General features: G+C 44.3%; 1 protein-coding gene across 1 annotated transcript in view; it reads left to right on the forward strand.

The window, feature by feature from the left end:
• The window catches only part of LOC138356779 (uncharacterized), a 1,086,029-nt gene that overhangs the window by 814,208 nt on the left and 249,439 nt on the right, over positions 1 to 22,382 (forward strand). Inside the window, exon 4 of the mRNA XM_069313100.1 lies at positions 10,385 to 10,480. Coding sequence (XP_069169201.1) covers positions 10,385 to 10,480 — 96 coding nt within the window. The remainder of the gene's footprint in view (positions 1 to 10,384; positions 10,481 to 22,382) is intronic.

Here is a 22,382-nt window from a genome sequence, read left to right on the forward strand (position 1 = left end):
CAGAAACTCATAAGGCGAACCATATCAAAAGAATCCGATTCACCAAGAATTCTATGGAGGAATGCACTTAGAAAAGTTGTGGCAGCCACCTCCATCCACAACTTTAAGGACATATTCTACAGAGATTTTTAACGTTAGAATTGTTCAACTATAACGCAACAGATACAACAAGACTAGTAAGTGAAGGTTAAAAAGATATACCTCACCTGCCCCACAGGCATTGAAAGGTAAGTACATCTGCATTATATGTAGCAGTTCTGCGTACTGGCAAGAATAAGTACTGGCTCATACAATTGGGGATACTCTGATTAGGTTAAGTATCCCTGATTGTGCCCAGAGTTTCCTCAACTATAATGTAGTTACCTGAAGCTAAAATCCTGCTGCCTAACTATCCAGTCTCGTTTACATGATACGTTTCAATGCCGTAAAAATCCAGTGATTGCCAAGATAGTTATCATTACTTTGCCATTCAAAATGAGTCCAGTCACAGGGCAGATCTCTCTCAGCTCCTCGTTTATTACGCATCTGTTGACGATCAAAACACCAAAAAAGGACTTCATATTTTGACCAAGACAAGAAAAGGAGAGGACGTGATGGATCTAGTTAAAAAAAAAAATATTAAAGAAAAATTTACTATGGAAGGATGTAATCCGAGTGTATACAGATGGTGTCCCAGCAATGTTGGTTTCTCGATCATGATTCATTGCACTTTTCAAACGTACACGTTCTATAGTGGTGGTGTTACACTGTGTAAATCATAGAGCAGTTCTTGCTGTCATGATGTGACTTCACCCCTTAGTGGTCGCTTACACACCATCATCAACACACTCTATATCATGAAATGGTTATCCCTGAACATGCGCCTTTTCCGTGATCCGTGTGAAGACACAAATGCTTCACATCATCTCTAATATTCCAGGCGCAAGTTAACTGGCTGTCAAGGGGCAATATCCTTACTTTGTTTGATGTTGTAAGTAAAGCGCTGACGACATTTATCTTAATAAAGGCGAACTTCTCACCAAAACGAACATGTCATATATTCAGGCTTTTTTGGCAGAACTGGCAGACAACCTTGAAGCTTTAAATATCTGTCTGTGGTGCAGTGGTAAGGAACTCATCCGGCGCTTCACGACCACTTTGGCCTCTGTTCGTATCCTGGCCGATTTGGAGGGCCGTATTACGAGGAAATTTGTATTAATGACCTGCCCAAAACGCTATACATGCTAGTAACTTTCCAGGAATGTAAGAACTCGTAATATAAATAAAATATAAAATAAAAGTGTAACTACAGAGGTGTCAGATATCATTCTTTTTGAGAAGGTCAACTTCAGCTCTTAGGTGACTCGAACCCGAGACCAGCGTGCTGCCAGCCGCAACCTCTACCACTGTAACCGTCTGACCTATACAACCAGCATAGGTCAGGGTGGTACAGTGTTAGAGGTACAGCTGGCAGTATGCTGGTCACGGGTTCGAGTCACCTAAGAAGTCCAGTTGATTTTCTCATTAATATCATGTTAGTGTGATTTCATGTCATCCTTCATGCTGACAATATGATTACACTCTTAACAAAATGGCAGCTCTGGGGAGATGGATCCAAGAGGTAAATACGACCCAATTCCTCAGACATTCTTAGATCGCTGCATATGTCCTCAACTATGTGCTCAAGGCAAAGATCGTGAAGCACTTTAACAGTCCCACATATGATCTCAATAATATTTTCGACACATAAATCTCCTCCAAATTACTATGGGTCTAACGAGAGATTAGGCTCAGGTACAATGTACGTAATGTCCCCACACAGCTCCAGGAAGAACGTTTGAACTCAAACACAACACTTCAGCGGTGGGTGAGTTGCAATTCATAAGTTAAAGTTAGTTCTGGATGAAAATGTTATCCATTTATTCGGGATACGGCAAGAACGCTCTCCTTGTGCTCACTCCATTTGCTTCTTCATACCTGTGAGTTAAGCCTCTCTTCCCTTCTGTCAGTAATATCGACGATTAACAACAAATCTGCTGGTTGAGTATGATCTTAGATGCTCTCTGTTAGCGACAGCCCCAGAAACAGTAGAGCTGGTATCAAGGGGAACAAATGTAGGGGTCACACTGAGGCAGAGAGACGGTGGAGAGGCAGAGTTCATGATAGTGATTACAGGTCGGGTACTTGTGTTTTGAAACGGAACTCTCATAGGCTTTAATTTATCTCTTAATTTTTTTCGAGTCGCATATATCATTCGTACATTTTTCTTTGAGTGTCACTAATCAACAATAAAATAATTATGGAAGAGTATGCTTTGTCTAATGTTAACTAATCTAAAGTAAATATATGAAGACATCGTGGTTAATACTAAAGTTTAAGTGTGGGTAGTTGGTGGGGAAAATAAGAATTGATTTTCTGGCAAAAGGGGGAAATGACTTGGACAAGAAAGAGAACGGCTGATATACAGCAACTGTCGTGTTAGGGTTAGTGAAGGGAGAAGCTATTGTCGTCTTTATGGAGGTGAATATTTTGACCACTGGCATGTTGCATGAGCTAAACGCAATTGATTGAGTTGTTTTGCAGGTATTGTATTCTTAAACTGTTGCCTTTTGTTGCTACTGAAGATCAATACATGACATGGTATTGCTACTGATATGTTGCAGAAGGTAAAGTGTTTGTCCACTGTCTTGTTACATAAAGGTATAATTTTTAAGAAAAATCACCGTCAGGCCAAAATATTTAGCCTATTTATATTTAGCCAAAATATTTTGTAGTTTCATTAAGCGTCCCCCACAAGGACCAGTCTGGGTCAGCTTGCCAGACTTTTTAAGCGGACCAGTAAAATTCTTAATATGAAGAGAAAACCTAACTTAAGATGAATATATAGATATATTATTGGAATATAACTCACACATCCTGACAATCAAGAACTAAAGAATTACAATATCAGTGTGTTTACTCCTGAGACTAGAGGTCTTTTAGCTATAAATAGAACACCGTCAAAGATCAAGTTATGATTAACATGCAATGGAAAACTAGAGGAATCTAATGTCTCCAGGAACTTTATATACTGTTCATACATACGACCTAACGCTGAACACGAGTGAATAACAGCATGGACTATTACCACCTAACATCATCATTATATACCCTACCTTACCAGTTATGAAGTACATTTAAATATCACTTTTAAAAGAGTACATGATATCACATAAAAATGTAAATGTAGCAATAAATGAATCTAAATATATAAATGTACAGACAATTTATAGTAAATTTATAAGTAATAATTATAACTATGTTTTGGGAGACGTGTGTGTCTATGAAGGTTACACGATCAGGTATTCCTACGCAAATAAAAATCATTCCCAGACCTGCTTCAAAAAAAAAAAAGAGTACTTTGCCTTATTGATATAAATAAACAATATTTATATCATTAGAATAATTAGTGCATATTTTTTGCATATCCTGTGCAATGCATAGAATAATTAGTGCATATTTTTTGCATATCCTGTGCAATGCATAGAATAATTAGTGCATATTTTTTGCATATCCTGTGCAATGCATAGAATAATTAGTGCCCCAGAAACTACATTTGTTGGTTTGATAAATGCATGTCTTTGAACGTATATTTTACCTTCATATAAATCTCAAAATTTTACAAACAATGTTGATAACATGTCAGGCCTCAGGACACAGCTGTGTGTTTACCTCCACACTCACACAACATATTGACATCAACTCCGTACACAAACACAAAGCAATTTTACCCCAAATAGTTATATGCAAATCCAGTCGTAAGACATGGTATGCGGGCAATTACTTAGGTTGTGATGAAAGAGAATGGTCCAGTAACTGTAGTATTGCAGGTGGTGAAGGGTGCTGTAACTGTTGTGTTGCAGGAGATGAAGGGTGCTGTAACTGTTGTGTTGCAGGAGATGAAGGGTGCTGTAACTGTTGTGTTGCAGGTGGTGAAGGGTGCTGTAACTGTTGTGTTGCAGGTGGTGAAGGGTGCTGTAACTGTTGTGTTGCAGGAGATGAAGGGTGCTGTAACTGTTGTGTTGCAGGAGATGGAGGGTGCTGTAACTGTTGTGTTGCAGGAGATGAAGGGTGATGTAACTGTTGTGTTGCAGGTGGTGAAGGGTGCTGTAACTGTTGTGTTGCAGGAGATGAAGGGTGCTGTAACTGTTGTGTTGCAGGTGGTGAAGGGTGCTGTAACTGTTGTGTTGCAGGAGATGAAGGGTGCTGTAACTGTTGTGTTGCAGGAGATGAAGGGTGCTGTAACTGTTGTGTTGCAGGTGATGAAGGGTGCTGTAACTGTTGTGTTGCAGGAGATGAAGGGTGCTGTAACTGTTGTGTTGCAGGTGATGAAGGGTGCTGTAACTGTTGTGTTGCAGGTGATGAAGGGTGCTGTAACTGTTGTGTTGCAGGAGATGAAGGGTGCTGTAACTGTTGTGTTGCAGGTGATGAAGGGTGCTGTAACTGTTGTGTTGCAGGTGGTGAAGGGTGCTGTAACTGTTGTGTTGCAGGAGATGAAGGGTGCTGTAACTGTTGTGTTGCAGGAGATGAAGGGTGCTGTAACTGTTGTGTTGCAGGTGGTGAAGGGTGCTGTAACTGTTGTGTTGCAGGAGATGAAGGGTGCTGTAACTGTTGTGTTGCAGGAGATGGAGGGTGCTGTAACTGTTGTGTTGCAGGAGATGAAGGGTGCTGTAACTGTTGTGTTGCAGGAGATGAAGGGTGCTGTAACTGTTGTGTTGCAGGTGATGAAGGGTGCTGTAACTGTTGTGTTGCAGGTGGTGAAGGGTGCTGTAACTGTTGTGTTGCAGGAGATGAAGGGTGCTGTAACTGTTGTGTTGCAGGTGGTGAAGGGTGCTGTAACTGTTGTGTTGCAGGTGATTAAGGGTGCTGTAACTGTTGTGTTGCAGGAGATGAAGGGTGCTGTAACTGTTGTGTTGCAGGAGATGAAGGGTGCTGTAACTGTTGTGTTGCAGGAGATGAAGGGTGCTGTAACTGTTGTGTTGCAGGTGATGAAGGGTGCTGTAACTGTTGTGTTGCAGGTGATGAAGGGTGCTGTAACTGTTGTGTTGCAGGAGATGAAGGGTGCTGTAACTGTTGTGTTGCAGGAGATGGAGGGTGCTGTAACTGTTGTGTTGCAGGAGATGAAGGGTGCTGTAACTGTTGTGTTGCAGGAGATGAAGGGTGCTGTAACTGTTGTGTTGCAGGAGATTAAGGGTGCTGTAACTGTTGTGTTGCAGGAGATGAAGGGTGCTGTAACTGTTGTGTTGCAGGTGATGAAGGGTGCTGTAACTGTTGTGTTGCAGGTGATGAAGGGTGCTGTAACTGTTGTGTTGCAGGTGATGAAGGGTGCTGTAACTGTTGTGTTGCAGGAGATGAAGGGTGCTGTAACTGTTGTGTTGCAGGTGGTGAAGGGTGCTGTAACTGTTGTGTTGCAGGTGATGAAGGGTGCTGTAACTGTTGTGTTGCAGGAGATGAAGGGTGCTGTAACTGTTGTGTTGCAGGTGATGAAGGGTGCTGTAACTGTTGTGTTGCAGGTGGTGAAGGGTGCTGTAACTGTTGTGTTGCAGGTGATGAAGGGTGCTGTAACTGTTGTGTTGCAGGAGATGAAGGGTGCTGTAACTGTTGTGTTGCAGGTGGTGAAGGGTGCTGTAACTGTTGTGTTGCAGGTGATGAAGGGTGCTGTAACTGTTGTGTTGCAGGTGATGAAGGGTGCTGTAACTGTTGTGTTGCAGGTGATGAAGGGTGCTGTAACTGTTGTGTTGCAGGAGATGAAGGGTGCTGTAACTGTTGTGTTGCAGGTGATGAAGGGTGCTGTAACTGTTGTGTTGCAGGTGGTGAAGGGTGCTGTAACTGTTGTGTTGCAGGTGATGAAGGGTGCTGTAACTGTTGTGTTGCAGGTGATGAAGGGTGCTGTAACTGTTGTGTTGCAGGTGGTGAAGGGTGCTGTAACTGTTGTGTTGCAGGTGATGAAGGGTGCTGTAACTGTTGTGTTGCAGGAGATGAAGGGTGCTGTAACTGTTGTGTTGCAGGTGGTGAAGGGTGCTGTAACTGTTGTGTTGCAGGAGATGAAGGGTGCTGTAACTGTTGTGTTGCAGGAGATGGAGGGTGCTGTAACTGTTGTGTTGCAGGAGATGGAGGGTGCTGTAACTGTTGTGTTGCAGGAGATGAAGGGTGCTGTAACTGTTGTGTTGCAGGAGATGGAGGGTGCTGTAACTGTTGTGTTGCAGGAGATGAAGGGTGCTGTAACTGTTGTGTTGCAGGTGATGAAGGGTGCTGTAACTGTTGTGTTGCAGGAGATGGAGGGTGCTGTAACTGTTGTGTTGCAGGAGATGAAGGGTGCTGTAACTGTTGTGTTGCAGGTGGTGAAGGGTGCTGTAACTGTTGTGTTGCAGGTGATGAAGGGTGCTGTAACTGTTGTGTTGCAGGAGATGAAGGGTGCTGTAACTGTTGTGTTGCAGGTGATGAAGGGTGCTGTAACTGTTGTGTTGCAGGAGATGGAGGGTGCTGTAACTGTTGTGTTGCAGGAGATGAAGGGTGCTGTAACTGTTGTGTTGCAGGTGGTGAAGGGTGCTGTAACTGTTGTGTTGCAGGAGATGGAGGGTGCTGTAACTGTTGTGTTGCAGGTGGTGAAGGGTGCTGTAACTGTTGTGTTGCAGGAGATGGAGGGTGCTGTAACTGTTGTGTTGCAGGAGATGAAGGGTGCTGTAACTGTTGTGTTGCAGGAGATGAAGGGTGCTGTAACTGTTGTGTTGCAGGAGATGAAGGGATGCTGTAACTGTTGTGTTGCAGGAGATGGAAAGGATGCTGTAACTGTTGTGTTGCAAGAGGCGACGGTGGCACTGGTGGAAGGTGGAACTGGTAGGGGGTGCCACTGGTTGATGGTTAGCAATTGTGAAAGGTGGAACTGGTGGGAGGATGGCACTGGGATGATGGCACTAGTGGAGGGTGGCACTGGTGGGAGGGTGGCACTGGTGGGAGGGTGGCACTGGTGGGAGGGTGGCACTGGTGGGAGGGTGGCACTGGTGGGAGGGTGGCACTAGTGGACGGTGGCACTGGTGGGAGGATGGCACTGGTGGGTGGGTGGCACTGCTGGAGGGTGGCACTTTTGGGAGGGTGGCACTGGTGGGAAGGTGGCACTGGTGGGAGGGTGGCACTGGTGGGAGGGTGGCACTGGTGGGAAGGTGGCACTGGTGGGAGGATGGCACTGGTGGGAGGGTGGCACTGGTGGAGGGTGGCACTGGTGGGAGGATGGTACTGGGATGATGGCACTGGTGGGAAGGTGGCACTGGTGGGAGGATGGCACTGGTGGGACGATGGCACTGGTGGGAGGGAGGCACTGGTGGGAAGGTGGCACTGGTGGGAAGACGGCACTGGTGGGAAGGTGGCACTGGTGGGAAGGTGGCACTGGTGGGAGGGTGGCACTAGTGGGAGGGTGGGAGGGGGGCACTGGTGGGACGGTGGCACTGGTGGGAGGATGGCACTGGTGGGAGGGTGGCACTAGTGGGAGGATGGCACTGGGATGATGACACTGGTGAGAAGGTGGCACTGGTGGGAGGATGGCACTGGTGTTACGATGGCACTGGTGGGAGGGAGGCACTGGTGGGAAGGTGGCACTGGTGAGAAGACGGCACTGGTGGGAAGGTGGCACTGGTGGAAGGGTGGCACTGGTGGGAGGGTGGCACTGGTGGGAAGGTGGCACTGGTGACAGGTGGCACTGGTGGGAGGGTGGCACTGGTGGGACGGTGGCACTAGTGGGACGGTGGCACTGGTGGGAGGGTGGCACTGGTGGGAGGGTGGCACTGGTGGGACGGTGGCACTAGTGGGAGGGTGGCACTGGTGGGACGGTGACACTAGTGGGACGGTGGCACTGGTGGGAGGGTGGCACTGGTGGGAGGGTGGCACTGGTGGGAGGGTGGTACTGGTGGGAGGGTGGCACTGGTGGGACGGTGGCACTGGTGGGAGGGTGGCACTGGTGGGTCGGCGGCACTGGTGGGACGGTGGCACTAGTGGGACGGTGGCACTGGTAGGAGGGTGGCACTCGTGGGACGGTGACACTGGTGGGACGGTGACACTAGTGGGACGGTGGCACTGGTGGGACGGTGGCACTATTGGGAGGGTGGCACTGGTGGGAGGGTGGCACTAGTGGGACGGTGGCACTGGTGGGACGGTGGCACTGGTGGGAGGGTGGCACTGGTGGGAGGGTGGCACTGTTGGAGGGTGGCACTGGTGGGACGGTGGCACTGGTGGGAGGGTGGCACTGGTGGGACGGTGGCACTGGTGGCAGGGTGGCACTGGTGGGAGGGTGGCACTGGTGGGAGGGTGGCACTGGTGGGAGGGTGGCACTGGTAAGAGGATGGCACTGGTGGAGGGTACCATTGGTGGGAGGGTGGCACTGTTGGAGGGTGGCACTGGTGGGAGGGTGGCACTGGTGGGAGGGTGGCACTGGTGGAAGGGTGGCACTGGTGGAGGGTGGCACTAGTGTAGGGTGGCACTGGTGGGTGGCACTGGTAGAGGGTGGCACTGATGGGAGGGTGGCTCTGATGGGAGGGTGGCACTGTTGGAGGGTAGCACTGGTGGGAGGGTGGCAGTGGTGGGAGGTTGGCACTGGTGGGAAGGTGGCACTGGTGGGAGGGTGGCACTGGTAGGAGGGTGGCATTGGTAGGAGGGTGGCACTAGTGGGAGGGTGGCATTGATAGGAGGGTGGTACTGGTTTGAGGGTGGCATTGGTAGGAGGGTGGCACTGGTGGAGGGTGGCACTGGTGGAGGGTGGCACTGGTGGAGGGTGGCACGGTACACTGGTGGGAGGGTGGCACTGGTGGAGTGTGGCACTGGTGGAGGGTGGCACTGGTGGGAGGGTGGCACTGGTGGGAGGGTGGCACTGGTGGGAGGGTGGCACTGGTGGGAGGGTGGCACTGGTAAGAGGATGGCACTGGTGGAGGGTACCATTGGTGGGAGGGTGGCACTGTTGAAGGGTGGCACTGGTGGGAGGGTGGCACTGGTGGGAGGGTGGCACTGGTGGAAGGGTGGCACTGGTGGAGGGTGGCACTAGTGTAGGGTGGCACTGGTGGGTGGCACTGGTAGAGGGTGGCACTGATGGGAGGGTGGCTCTGATGGGAGGGTGGCACTGTTGGAGGGTAGCACTGGTGGGAGGGTGGCAGTGGTGGGAGGATGGCACTGGTGGGAAGGTGGCACTGGTGGGAGGGTGGCACTGGTGGAGGGTTACACTGGTGGGAGGGTGGCACTGGTGGGAGTTTGGCACTGGTGGGAGGGTGGCACTGGTGGGCGGATGGCACTGGTGGGAGGGTGGCACTGGTGGGAAGGTGGCACTGGTGGAAGGGTGGCACTGATGGAGGGTGGCACTGGTAGGAGGGTGGCATTGGTAGGAGGGTGGCACTAGTGGGAGGGTGGCATTGATAGGAGGGTGGTACTGGTTTGAGGGTGGCATTGGTAGGAGGGTGGCACTGGTGGAGGGTGGCACTGGTGGAGGGTGGCACTGGTGAAGGGTGGCACTGGTGGAGGGTGGCACTGGTGGAGGGTGGCACTGGTGGAGGTTGGCACTGGGGAAGGGTGGCACTGGTGGAAGAGTGGCACTGTTCAGGGTGATACTGGTGCAGGGTGGCACTGGTGGAGGGTGGCACTGGTGGAGGGTGGCACTGGTGGGAGGGCGGCACTGGTGGGTTGGTGGCACTAGTGGGAGGATGGCACTGGTGGGAGGGTGGCACTGGTGGGATGGTGGCACTGGTGGGATGGTGGCACTGGTGGGAGGGCGGCACTGGTGGGAGGATGGCACTGGTGGGGGTGTGGCACTAGTGGCAGGGTGTTACTGGTGGAGGGTGGCACTGGTGCAGGGTGGCACTGGTGGAGGGTGGCACTAGTGGAGGGTGGCACTGGTGGGAGGATGGCACTAGTGGAGGGTGGCACTGGTAGAGGGTGGCACTGGTGGGAGGATGGCACTGGTGGGAGGGTGACACAGGTGGAGGTTGGCACAGGTGGGAGGTTGGCACTGGGGTAGGGTGGCACTAGTGGGAGGGTGGCACTGGTGGGTGGCACTGGGAGGGTGGCCCTGGTGGAAGAGTGGCACTGTTCAGGGTGGTACTGGTGGGAGGGTGGCACTGGTGGAGGGTGACACTGGTGGTGGGTGGCACTAGTGGGAGGGTGGCACTGGTGGAGAGTGACACTACTGGAGAGGTGGTACTAGTGGGAGGGTGGGACTAATGGGAGGATGGCATTGGTGGAAGGGTGGCACTGTTCAGGGTGGCACTGGTGGGAGGGTGGCACTCGTCTGCTGGCACACTTACGGTTGTATTGCAAAGATAAACGCAAATGTATTTCAGTATTATTCATGGTGCTAGTGGCACAATGCTGATGTGTAACTCTTGTGTTGCAGGACGTGAAGCTGCTTCTGCTGCCGTGGCTGGTGGACGCTGTTCTGGTCATTATTGTGGATCTGGTCTTCGTGGCTTACATCGTCTACCAGGAGCATGTGAGTCTCTCTCTCTCACTCTGTGTCCAAAGCTGTATGTGGACAGTAATAATGGCCGCTGTTTCAAGCAAGGAACCCAAGACCAATCATCCCTGCCGTCCCACACGTCCCTTCCCAGACATCCCATCGGAGCCTCACCGTTCCAGACACCCCATCCCAGACTCACCGTTCCAGACACCCCATCCCAGACTCACCGTTCCAGACACCACATCACAGACTCACCGTTCCAGACACCACATCCCAGATTCACCGTTCCAGACACCACATCCCAGACTCACCGTTAAAGACACCATATCCCAGACTCACCGTTAAAGACACCACATCCCAGACTCACCGTTAAAGACACCACATCCCAGACTCACCGTTCCAGATACCTCATCCCAGACTCACCGTTCCAGACACCCCATCCCAGACTCACCGTTCCAGACACCTCATCCCAGACTCGCCATGCAACCCGTTCTCGCACTTGCTTATAGTCAATACTGGCTTATTAATAAGTGCATATGAGACATACTAATTTATTGTGAATATTTTAGTTTACCTTGAAAAGCTTAATAGAAAACACCGACCTAACCTAACCTTCTTAGTATGTTAAGATAAGCATCTTATTGCCTCTTAATTACAATTATTACTTAACCTATACCTATATTGATATTACAGTTTTATAAAAATTTTAAAACAAAACCAAAATATTTAAATAAATTGTAAAATAACTCAGGATATTGTCAAATATTGTATAAAATCTCCATTGTTTAATAAAATTTAAAAATAAATTCCTAATATCAAAACTGGTGTTTAGTGAACCTATAGGAAGAGCTTGTACCTTAAAAAAAATATAACTTGGCATATACCACATATGTACTTATTAATCAGCCAAATAGTGACTACAAGCAATAAGTCATATATGTACTGTCTTGTGCGAGAGCGGGTTGCACCGTTCCAGACACCACATCCCAGACTCACCTTTCCAAACACCCCATCCCAGACTCACTGTTCCAGACTCTCTCACTCTCTCTTTTTCTCTCTCCCACTCTCTCTCTCTCTCAGTCTATTTGCTTGTATGTCTGTATGTCTGTCTGCCTGTTACTCTGTATATCTGTAACAGAGCAATAATTAAATAATCAGCATTACCATTTTTGAAGACGCTCACTTTGAAAATTCTCAAAACTACATTATTAAAATGTATTCAAATCGTTTTAAAAATATTACTGTTTGCAGGGAATTCTAGAGTCACCGTTTCAGACACTGCAGACTTAAACAAATATCTAATGAAAACAGACTTAAACAAATAATATATCTAAAATATCTAAAATATATCTAAAAATATCTAAAGAAAACAGACTTAAACAAATATCTAATGAAAATCTCACCGACCTAACAAATTCTCAAAGACCTGAAAGTTGTAGCATTAAATATTATGATAGATATCGTGAGGAGACATTCACATATGGGACTAATAGAACAAGAACCCGGCAATGTGATGTTATAGTGGCCAGAATACGCCTGGGATATAGACGTATCTGGCAGCTTTCTCAAAACCCAAATGTCGAGTACACAATGTGTCAACTTTGTGAAAGAGAAAACATGCACTCTCTTGAACATTATATTGTAGAATGTCCCATACTGGCTGACTTTCGCCCTCCTGGGCTAAGGTATGCTGAACTCTGTAGTTACTATATGAGTACTGGAACACTTGATGATATATTGAACTTGTATCCAAGATTGACCATGTAATATATCAATCATACAATGTATATATATGATGTAACTATATAACCTGAGCTTGTAAAATCACCTTCATCACCTTCAGTGATTAAGTGCTTAATTGCACACTAGTTTCTTTATCAGCTATCTCACCCTGTCAGAGTAAATGAGACAAATGTATGTGAATGCATGTGTGTGTGTATATATGTATGTATATGTGTGTGTGTGTATGTATATGTATGGGTATAAAGTATATATGGAAGCTGATCAGAATTACATTTCACCTTTGTGAATGTACATTAATGACACTATGTAAAAGACACATCTAACGCTTTATGTAGGCCATACGTAAATCTGTGTATATATGTATTTACGTATGTAGGTTAGCTTAGCATTTTAAAAGCACCGAATCACCTTCTGTGGTTGAGTGTTCAATAAACCCTTGAACTATATGTTTAACACTTCTCTAACCCCGTCCATGGAGGACAGAAGAAAATGTATATATGCTGGTTAGCATTGTAAATGTATGGCCACGTCTGTGGTACAAAATAATAATAATAAAAAAAACCTGTATCCTAGACTTACTGTTCCAGATACTCCATCCCATACTCACTGTTCCAGATACTCCATCCCAGAATTACTGTTCCAGACACTATCCCAGACTCACTGCTCTAGTCACTCCATCCCAGACTCACCGTTCCAGATGCTCCATCCCAGACTCACTGTTCCTAGATATCTCTCACAAATAACAAGTGTCCCTGACTTATAATCCCAAACACAACAGCCCAGATATTCCATTCCAGTAAACTGGAAAGAGAGGACGGGAAAGCCATTGACCGTGAGGAATGGGAGAGATGCGCTCTCAGGAAAGGGAACATTCCCTGAATAAATAAACCATTATGAATATATTAATGTCATTAGAGGACCATAAGAATGAGAAGCTGACGGTGTGGAACTTATATCAATATCAGTGAGGAACTTAAAGAAAGTATAAGTGAACTAATAGAAAGCATTAAAAAGTGCTTTAATATATGAAGGAGGAGAGAAAGGAAAGGGAGGAGGAGGAGATGGGAGAGCAGCAGTAACTAGTATATTATCATGTATGGCAATTTTAGGAAATACAGGAGAGGATACAACGGAGAAATAAGGTAACTGAACACTTAAATTATAAATTAAAATGAGCTATAAACTCCACATAGCCACCTTGAAACATGTAGGAAAATTGAAGAAATATAATCTCTAAAGGAAAGTCATCGTGAATTGGATACGGGACAAAACGAAAACAGTGGAAGACGAAGGCAAGATAACAATAAAAGGAGGAAGTCAATGTTGGAGTGAATGAAACAATAAAAGTGTGAAATGAACATATATATAAAATTTTGTGAAGAAGCAAAAGGCTTAGAAGGAAAGCAGATGATTAACTCAGTGATAAATGCACTATCAGCCAAATAAGTTGTGAAGTTTGAGAGGGAAAGATCTGTGATAATCAGCAATCGACCATGAGTCATATTAAAACACATATCAAGAGAGAAAAGACGAAGATCGGAATTATTTAATAAAAATCTACACAAAATCTGGCCAGAGGCAAAAACTGAAATGGAACATTTCTGTACGGTAGGTTCATTTCAGACTTAAAGAACAGAACAGTGAAAATTATGTTTCTGAACAGTTATATACTTAACCCGAGCAGAATGAAGAAATTTGAGAGATAAACAGAAGTAATATGAAGTATATACTAAGCAGGATATATCGGTGAAGGATTGGAAGACAGCAAAGAAAATCAGGGAAGATATGCAAGTTTGACAGCCAGAACAATGTCATAAAACAGTGCACAAAACACGGATATTAGAGAGAGGAGAGTACAAGAGTGGGACAAAGGGGTGCTGACCAACTTGATAAGGCACCCAACCAAAGAAGGCAACATGAGTAGAAAGAGCAATATACACCTTTCCTTATCAGTAATGGAAATGGAGCAACAGGGAGAACTATTCCCCCCCCCCTCCCCCTCCTCGGGAAAAACAATCCCAGCCAAATAGTGATAAGAAGAATTAAAGATATATACAGATATGCAGAAGGAGTTAGAAATAAAGTGATAGAGTTACAGGTAATGGATGAAGAAGAGCAACCACACCTGAACAAAAGAATAAATCCACAAGGGCCGTGATAAGGGTTCGAACCTACGTACGGGATGATCCCAGACGCGCCTTTGTCGATTGCGCCACGATATAGTCAAATGAATTGCATCGGGGAATGCTACTGCTCTCACATGGATCCCGCAGCCTCTCCCAGACATAAACCGGGGCTTTACACAATTCCCCCGTGCACCCAGGCTCTGTCAACAAGCTGTTCTACCTCTTCACCCTTACTTCAATACTCACAAAAATCACAATAGCGTATTGTGTAGTGCAACCACACATAACCACAATCATGTGAATAAAACTAACATAAAATGTAACCTTCCAACATTGATATCACGTAACACAGATTGGATGAACAGGTACTGAAGTGGTGTGTAACCTTGTTGTTGTAACTAAACTGGAACTTTGTGTAAGTAACAATTATCAGAGAAAACCGATCAGCATAAGTACAAATTACCATATCTTTCTTTCCTGTCACACACATACACCCATACTCCCATCTCCTCCCTCCCTGAGCACACAAACCTGTACCTGTCTTCTCTTCTACTACCCACAGTCGCTCTGCTCCTTCTCCTGTCTCACTGCCCCCACACATCCTTACCTGTCTCGCCCCTTCCTGCTCACACAAGCCCACCATAGGAAATAGTCACTTAAAAAACTAGGTTTTGGGCTGGTGTAATATATAAGTGGGGTCCATCCAGCTTGGTCCTGGCACCAACACCACTGCTCCTAATTAATGTAAATGACCTGTTTGAGGAAGTGATATGGTGGGAACCGACCTGTGAGATTTATATTTATTTGATTTATATGAATTTATATTTACGTTAATTTATATACTTCGATAGCAATTTGTATAATGATAAGTGGACTGTATTTCTGCAATAATCTCATAATCTCACAAATCGATCCTCTACACATTAGGGGGGGGGGGTTTATATTAATTTAATTTATATATATGCAGCCAATCAAACTGCAGTATTAGACTACATACATTGAAGAGGTTCCTTATCTTATTTGTACAGCAGGCCTTAGTCCACCAGGTATAACCAGGATGTAGACACCACATTTTCCCTCTTTGAGGTAGCTTCCATCACCCTGGTAACTGATGCACAAAGCATGCTTTCTCGTCTTGACCTGTCAAAAGGGCGCTAGCTGTAAAGCCAGATTCCTATATATGACAGCTATATCAGAGAAACACTGTACATAGAACAATGAAGACCTGGGCTAATTACCTTTAGTTTGAGGCTGCCTCATGCTCTAACCGGGTCACCCTATATACACTGACATTAATGGCCACAAATGAAAGATAAATGGGTTTCGGAAGAACACTTAACTTGATTTGTTGACAGCGTGTTGATAATGGTACACCTTTGGTTTGCATAACACTTCGTCCAAGTAAAATTAACAGGAGCCGAATTGCTCCCGTGAGCCTCTGGTCTAGTATAAACAATGGCTGCCCCTCCCTCACCCTGACGCCTGGCTTACATTGTCCAGATGACAGAAAGTGATAGAAGGGTCACATTTACTCTACTTTAATATTGATAATTAAGTTAATTTATATGAGATGTTTTTATGATGGTAAAGTCCAAAGACTAATGTATTTAAGAATAATTCCCAGCAGAATAGCTGGTGAATTTATAATAGTATGTGGTGATGATATCCCGTTTTCTATAGACAGAATGTTCCACTACAAGTTACGTTTTCTATGGGTAACTTGTTTATACAACACAGCTATCATGTCTGTATGATTATTAAATGGTGTCGGATTTTCTGACAAGTGAGTCAATGTTTGCAGACACTGAAAAGCTAATGAGTAATTAAAAAAAAGGACAGTTTAAACTTACAGGAAAATCTTGTCCTACACCAGGAAAGAGAAAACAAATGTTTACTATGGTTTAATCCCAACAAATGTAGGGTAATGAAGATAGGAAAGGGAGAAAAGGAGACCAAAATGTACATAAATATTAACAGAACTTTTGTAAGATCATCTACAAAGCCTCTGTCACACAAATTCAAGAATATGCAGCACTGGTCTACAATCTGCACCTTGTGAAGAATAAAACCAATACATATAAAGCATAAAAGTTTGCAACAATATTATTGTCAGATATAAGTGGGTTAAGCTATGAGGATTGGTTAAGGCAAGAAGATCTCACAATCCTAGAAGGGAGTGGAAACAGAAGGCATATGATCAAAACATATAAGATACTGAAATTTAGCAGACAAGGACAGACTCTAAATAGAAAGAAAAATCGAGAAATTTAAGTCCAAAATCGAAAATGAATTCGTCGAATTCATTCGACGTTTTCAGTCTTCAGAATATTTAAATTATAAAGCGATCTCTCTTACCTGTAGTCATTGATCGGTAGGAAAGAGAGGTACAAAATATCAGATGTACCATTCCAGCTGCACAATCGAAAATGCACCATCCTAGATGCATCGTCCTAGATGCATAATCCCAGATTCATAATCCCTGACAAAGCATCTAAGACGCATCATCCCAGACGCCCCATCGCAAACCAATAATTAAATAGTCATAGTCCTAGACACATTGTCAAAACGGATCATCCTAGACCAGAGGTAAACCGTTTTTAGTCTTCAAATTGGCAATAATCTTCAAAAATCATATTGTTTGCTAGTGGGAAGTTTGATCTGCAGATTACAACTGATTAATGTAAGTTCAAATATAACAATAAAGATATATTTTTAGGAATTATATATTAATTATAACTATTAATCCCCAAGAGGTAAAATTAATAAATTATTAATACTAATCTTTTTAAGTAAAAGTGAGTCCTGTTAATTATTTGTGTGTATATTTGATGTTTTACTGCTAACAGAATTATAACTTATAGGGTTTAAATAACTAAAAGATTCTTATAAAGAAGGTATTTTTTTATAATAAAAGTTAAATAGGATTATTTTACTCTCGATGTAGCCAGTCTTCCTAAGGTTTCCCAACGTCAAGAAACTGTCGTACTAAAGACCCTTATCAAAACCTACCAAGGGACCCACAACAGAAAATGGGACAGTATACCAATTTCTAGTATGACATTTTTGGTCTGAGGTAGAGTATACGTCATAATGCGACGTTCTGTTAGGAGGACAGGTTGTTCAGTGACACTTCTCCTGTTGTGCCAACGACTCCATCTCTTATAAAGCTTTTTATACTCTTTTATCTCTAATATGAGGCATGTATTGGGTTGTTTTGAGTGCTATGCATGCAGCACTAGTCTCATCAATAAGTCTACTTCTATATATATAGACCCAACAAAGTCCTTCACTGAAAACAATGACTCGCATGAATATGTCGATCACAATATTATTAATACCGTCAATGAGAGATTTTTCACATATGAAAAATTAAGGATTGGAATGCCAGAGGTTTAAAACCTTATTTTCTGCAAATTTCTGCGTTAATCCAGTTATGAACTGATGTCTTTTTTATATATCTTCTAGTTCCGCTCTTAAATAAAAAAAATATCTTCCAAACTGAAGTTAGTGTTAATCAAGGAATAGTATCTCAGTTAACACAGTGCACAGTTACAAAACCATTAAGATTTCATCTTAGATTCAACAGAGCAGAAGTTGTTAAACACATATGGCAAAATCTTACCGAAGCGACCATACGAGTCATAAATACTCATACTCCGCCCAAGTAAAACAGAAACAAGCAACACTTAGTGGGCCAACCAGAGGCTTAGGGCCCACGCGGGAATATCCCTGCAAAAAATAAAAAGTATCTCAGTTTTAATCAAATTAATACACCGAAACATTTCCACATTCAGTTTGTTTAATCTGTTGTTTCACTGTCTGCACAGTTTGTGAATTTCGCAGTTGAATCGATGATGCTTAAAAATTTCATACAAATGTTCGAAATATCTGAAAAGTAGTTTTAAAAAATGTCGAGATTTATTACTTTTTTTCTAGGCTTCGTAAATATTTAAAAGTGACATTCGTGACATGACGTTTAAAAAAATTCAGATCCCTGTAATGAGGTTTTCAAATAATTTAAATTATTTGAGAAATCCGTGAATAATATCAATCTACAAATTGACACAACATAAGATAATTCCAGACAATAAAATTTCCTTTAAAAACAGATTTCATCCAATCAACAAATCGTTTAAAGACAGAACTTTACTAATCCAACAAACGTTGATGTACTCTAAATTCACCACGCTCAGTTAATTTTGAAATTGCCGTTTTTCAAAGCTCATGCTGAAATATATTACTTCTTTTGGTTACAGTTTTCATCACTTCTTCATCTTTTTTAAAGCCAGCTTTTTGCTCACAAAGCCTCCTTGTGTACAATATAATAAATGTTTACCAGCGGATGTCCAACATACATTTTGCAAAAAAATGTACAAAAACCTGCTTCTTTACCCCTCATGCCGGGTGTGATGGTTGAGTCAATAAAAGTAGTTGTGTCAGCAACTATTTTTTAAAGATCAACCTGTGAATTGGACTGTTTGTTTACAATTGCCTTGCATACTTCAGGTCTTGTGGCATGTTCAGCTATTCTTAAAATATTAACGAGTTTTTTCATACAGTAATGATAATCTTTATAAATTTATTCATTTATTTTGATTGGGGTTTAAAGAACCAAGTGACAGCATTGCAGACCAGAAACATATGCTTGCGTGCCATGCTCGGCACGTGTACCATACGTTCGCCACCCATGTTCTAGACACGTCATTCCTGACGCAGCATCCCATCACCACCGAACCAGATGCAAAAGCACAGATACACAATCTCAAACACCAAATTCCAGTCTCACAATCTCAAATTCACAATTCCAGTTACACCATCCAGGTCACAATATCTTTCACATACTATTCCAGACACACCATATTAGAAGCACCATCGTCGATATGTATAGATGTATCATCCTAAATATGCCATCCTTAACACACCATCACAGATGCACCATTCTAGATACACTATCCCAGATAATACTTTTTAGATTCACCATTATAGAGGCACCATCCCAATCGAACCATCCATACGCACCACCACAAACACCTTGTCCTAGACGCACGATCCCAGACAAACAATCCATGATGCACCATCCCAGCGACCCATTCTAGATACATCATCTGAGACGCACCACACAACATCCCATACACATCTTAAACGCACCATACAACACACAACATCCCATACACATCTTAGACGCACCATCCAACACACAACTTCTCATGCACATCTTAGACGCACCATCCAACACACAACTTCCCCTACACATCTTAAACATCCCAACGCTAAACCTCCAAGCTGTATGGTGCTTCTAATGTAAACAGCAACATAAGATGTGCAGAGAGTCTTTGACACAGTACCCCATAAAAGGCTGTTAAAAAAGTTGGAGCAACAGGCAGGAGTAAAAGGGAAGGTGCTCCAGTGGATAAGGGAGTACTAAAGCAACAGGAAACGGCGAGTAACGGTGAGGGGGGAGACATCAGAGTGGCGAGATGTCACCAGCGGAGTCCCACAGGGCTCAGTACTTGGACCCATCCTGTTTCTAATATTTGTAAACGATCTTCCGGGGGGTATAGACTCGTTCCTCTCAATGTTTGCTGATGATGCAAAAATTATGAGAAGAATCAACACAGATGAAAATACAAAGACTACAGGATAACATGGACAAACTGGAGGAATGGTCTAGAAAATGGCTGCTAAAGTTCAACTCAGGAAAGCGTAAGGTAATGAAATTAGGCGAAGGGAGCAGGAGGCTGAACACAAGTTACCATTTGGGAGGTGAAATCCTGCAAGAGTCAAATAGAGAGAAAGATCTGAGGGTTCTATCACACCGAACCTGTCCCCAGAGGCCCACATCAAAAGGATATCATCAACGGCATATGCTAGTCTGGCCAACATAAGAACTGCCTTTAGAAACTTGTGTAAGGAATCGTTCAGGACCCTGTATAACACTTATGTCAGACCAATCCTGGAATATGCAACTCCAGCCTGGAGTCCATACCTAGTTAAACACAAGACAAAGTTAGAGAAGATTCAGCGGTATGCCACCCGACTCGTCCCGGAACTGAGAGGTATGGCTAAAGGAAAGAGGAAAGGCTAAAGGAGCTGAACCTCACGTCCCTGGAAAAGAGAAGAGTAAGGGGAGACATGATAACCTCTACAAAATTCTCAGGGGAATTGACAGGGTAGACAAAGATAAACTCTTCAGCATGGGTGGGACACGAACAACGGGACACAGGGGGGAACTGAGTACCCACATGAGCCATAGGGGCTTTAGAAGGAACTTGTTCAGTGACAGAGTAGTTAACGGGTGTAATGCATTAGGCAGTGATGTGGTGGAGACTGACTCCATACACAGTTTCATATGTAGATATGATAGAGCCCAGTAGGCTCAAGAATCTGTATACCAGTTGATTGACAGTTGAGAGGCGGGACCAAAGAGCCAAAGCTAAACCCCCGCAAGCACAATTAGATGAATACATCTTAGACGCACCATCTCGGAGGTTGACTGTTGGGAATGATTACCAATACTCCTTATGTCCCTTGCGCCTTCAGCCTGAAGTCGCCAAAGGAATTTGTTGACTTACTGCGGGGCACACGGGCCACAGGAATAAGAGCCTCGTTGGACGTAGAATCGCTGTTCACTAACGTACCAGTGGACGAGACAATCGGGATGATAGCCGACAGAGTGTATCGTGATCCAGCCTGTACTCCTCTTGACATACCAGAAAATATCCTAAGGAAACTACTCCAAGCTTGTACTAAAGAGGCACCCTTCTTGAGCCCGGATGGGTACATGTATAAGCAAGTATATGGGGTCGCCATGGGTTCTCCCCTAGGTGTCCTGTTTGCAAACTTCTACATGGGTATCATCGAGCAAAAAGTCTTAGTCGACATGAACATGAAACCGGCCATATACTGCAGGTATGTTGACGACATTTTTACACAGGTACCTGATGTCAGACATCTGCAGGAGTTGAAGGAGGCATTTGAGCGGAGTTCCGTGCTGCGTTTCACTTACGAGATGGAAAAGGATGGGAAGCTGCCCTTTCTAGATGTAACAGTCATGGAAAAGAGCGGAGGTTTCCACACTGCAGTCTACACTAAGGAAACGAACATAGGAATGTGCCTAAATGCCAAAAGCGACTGCCCAGATAGGTACAAGAGGAGTGTTGTTAACGCATATGTCGACCGTGCTTTCAGCCACAGCTCAGAATGGAAGCAAGTCGACGAAGAACTCTGTAGGGTAAGGCAGGTCCTAGTCAACAACGGCTTCTCCAATGGTTTCGTCGAAGACATCATAAGAAGGAAAGTGAAATGCCATGCAACCTCTGAAGAGACAACCAACACAACACCTATACCCCCTATTAGACTATTTTACAGGAACTTCTTTTCCACAGCTCATAAAACGGAGGAAAGGGTCCTGAAAGATATTGTTAATAGAAACGTTATCCCTACAGACAAAAATCAGAGGATACAACTGACGATTTACTATAAAACCAGAAAAACGGCCAGCCTACTCATGAGAAACTTTCCAGACACAAAACAGAACGCTTTAAAAGAGACTAACGTCGTCTATGCCTTCAAATGCCCTCTTGGGGACTGTAAGCTCCAAAAAACCCAGTATATAGGCAAGACAACAACATCTCTTTCTAGGCGTTTAACGATGCATAAGCAACAGGGCTCCATTAAGGAACATATAATCTCTTCCCACAACCAAACCATCGCCAGAGAAATCCTAGTAAACAACACAGAAATCATCGATAGATACAGCGATAGCAGGCGGCTTGATGTTTGCGAGGCATTACACATCAAGAAATCAACACCAGCAATCAACAGCCAATTAATGCACAACTATATTCTACCCACCTCAAGACTCCGCTCCAATATAGAAGCATCAAGAAATATGGACCAATAGGCTTTCTACAATCACTTCTATTCAATACCCATTGTTTCATGTTCTGGCTTGTGTTGATGAAATTAATACCTAATTAAATACCACCTCACCCCATCCACCTCACTCAAATGTAGATATAAACAAAATCGGAGATGTTCTATTCTATTCAATATGTTCTATTCAG

Source organism: Procambarus clarkii, chromosome 74 (assembly GCF_040958095.1).
Source record: "Procambarus clarkii isolate CNS0578487 chromosome 74, FALCON_Pclarkii_2.0, whole genome shotgun sequence".
Classification (NCBI taxonomy): Eukaryota; Metazoa; Arthropoda; class Malacostraca; order Decapoda; family Cambaridae; genus Procambarus; species Procambarus clarkii.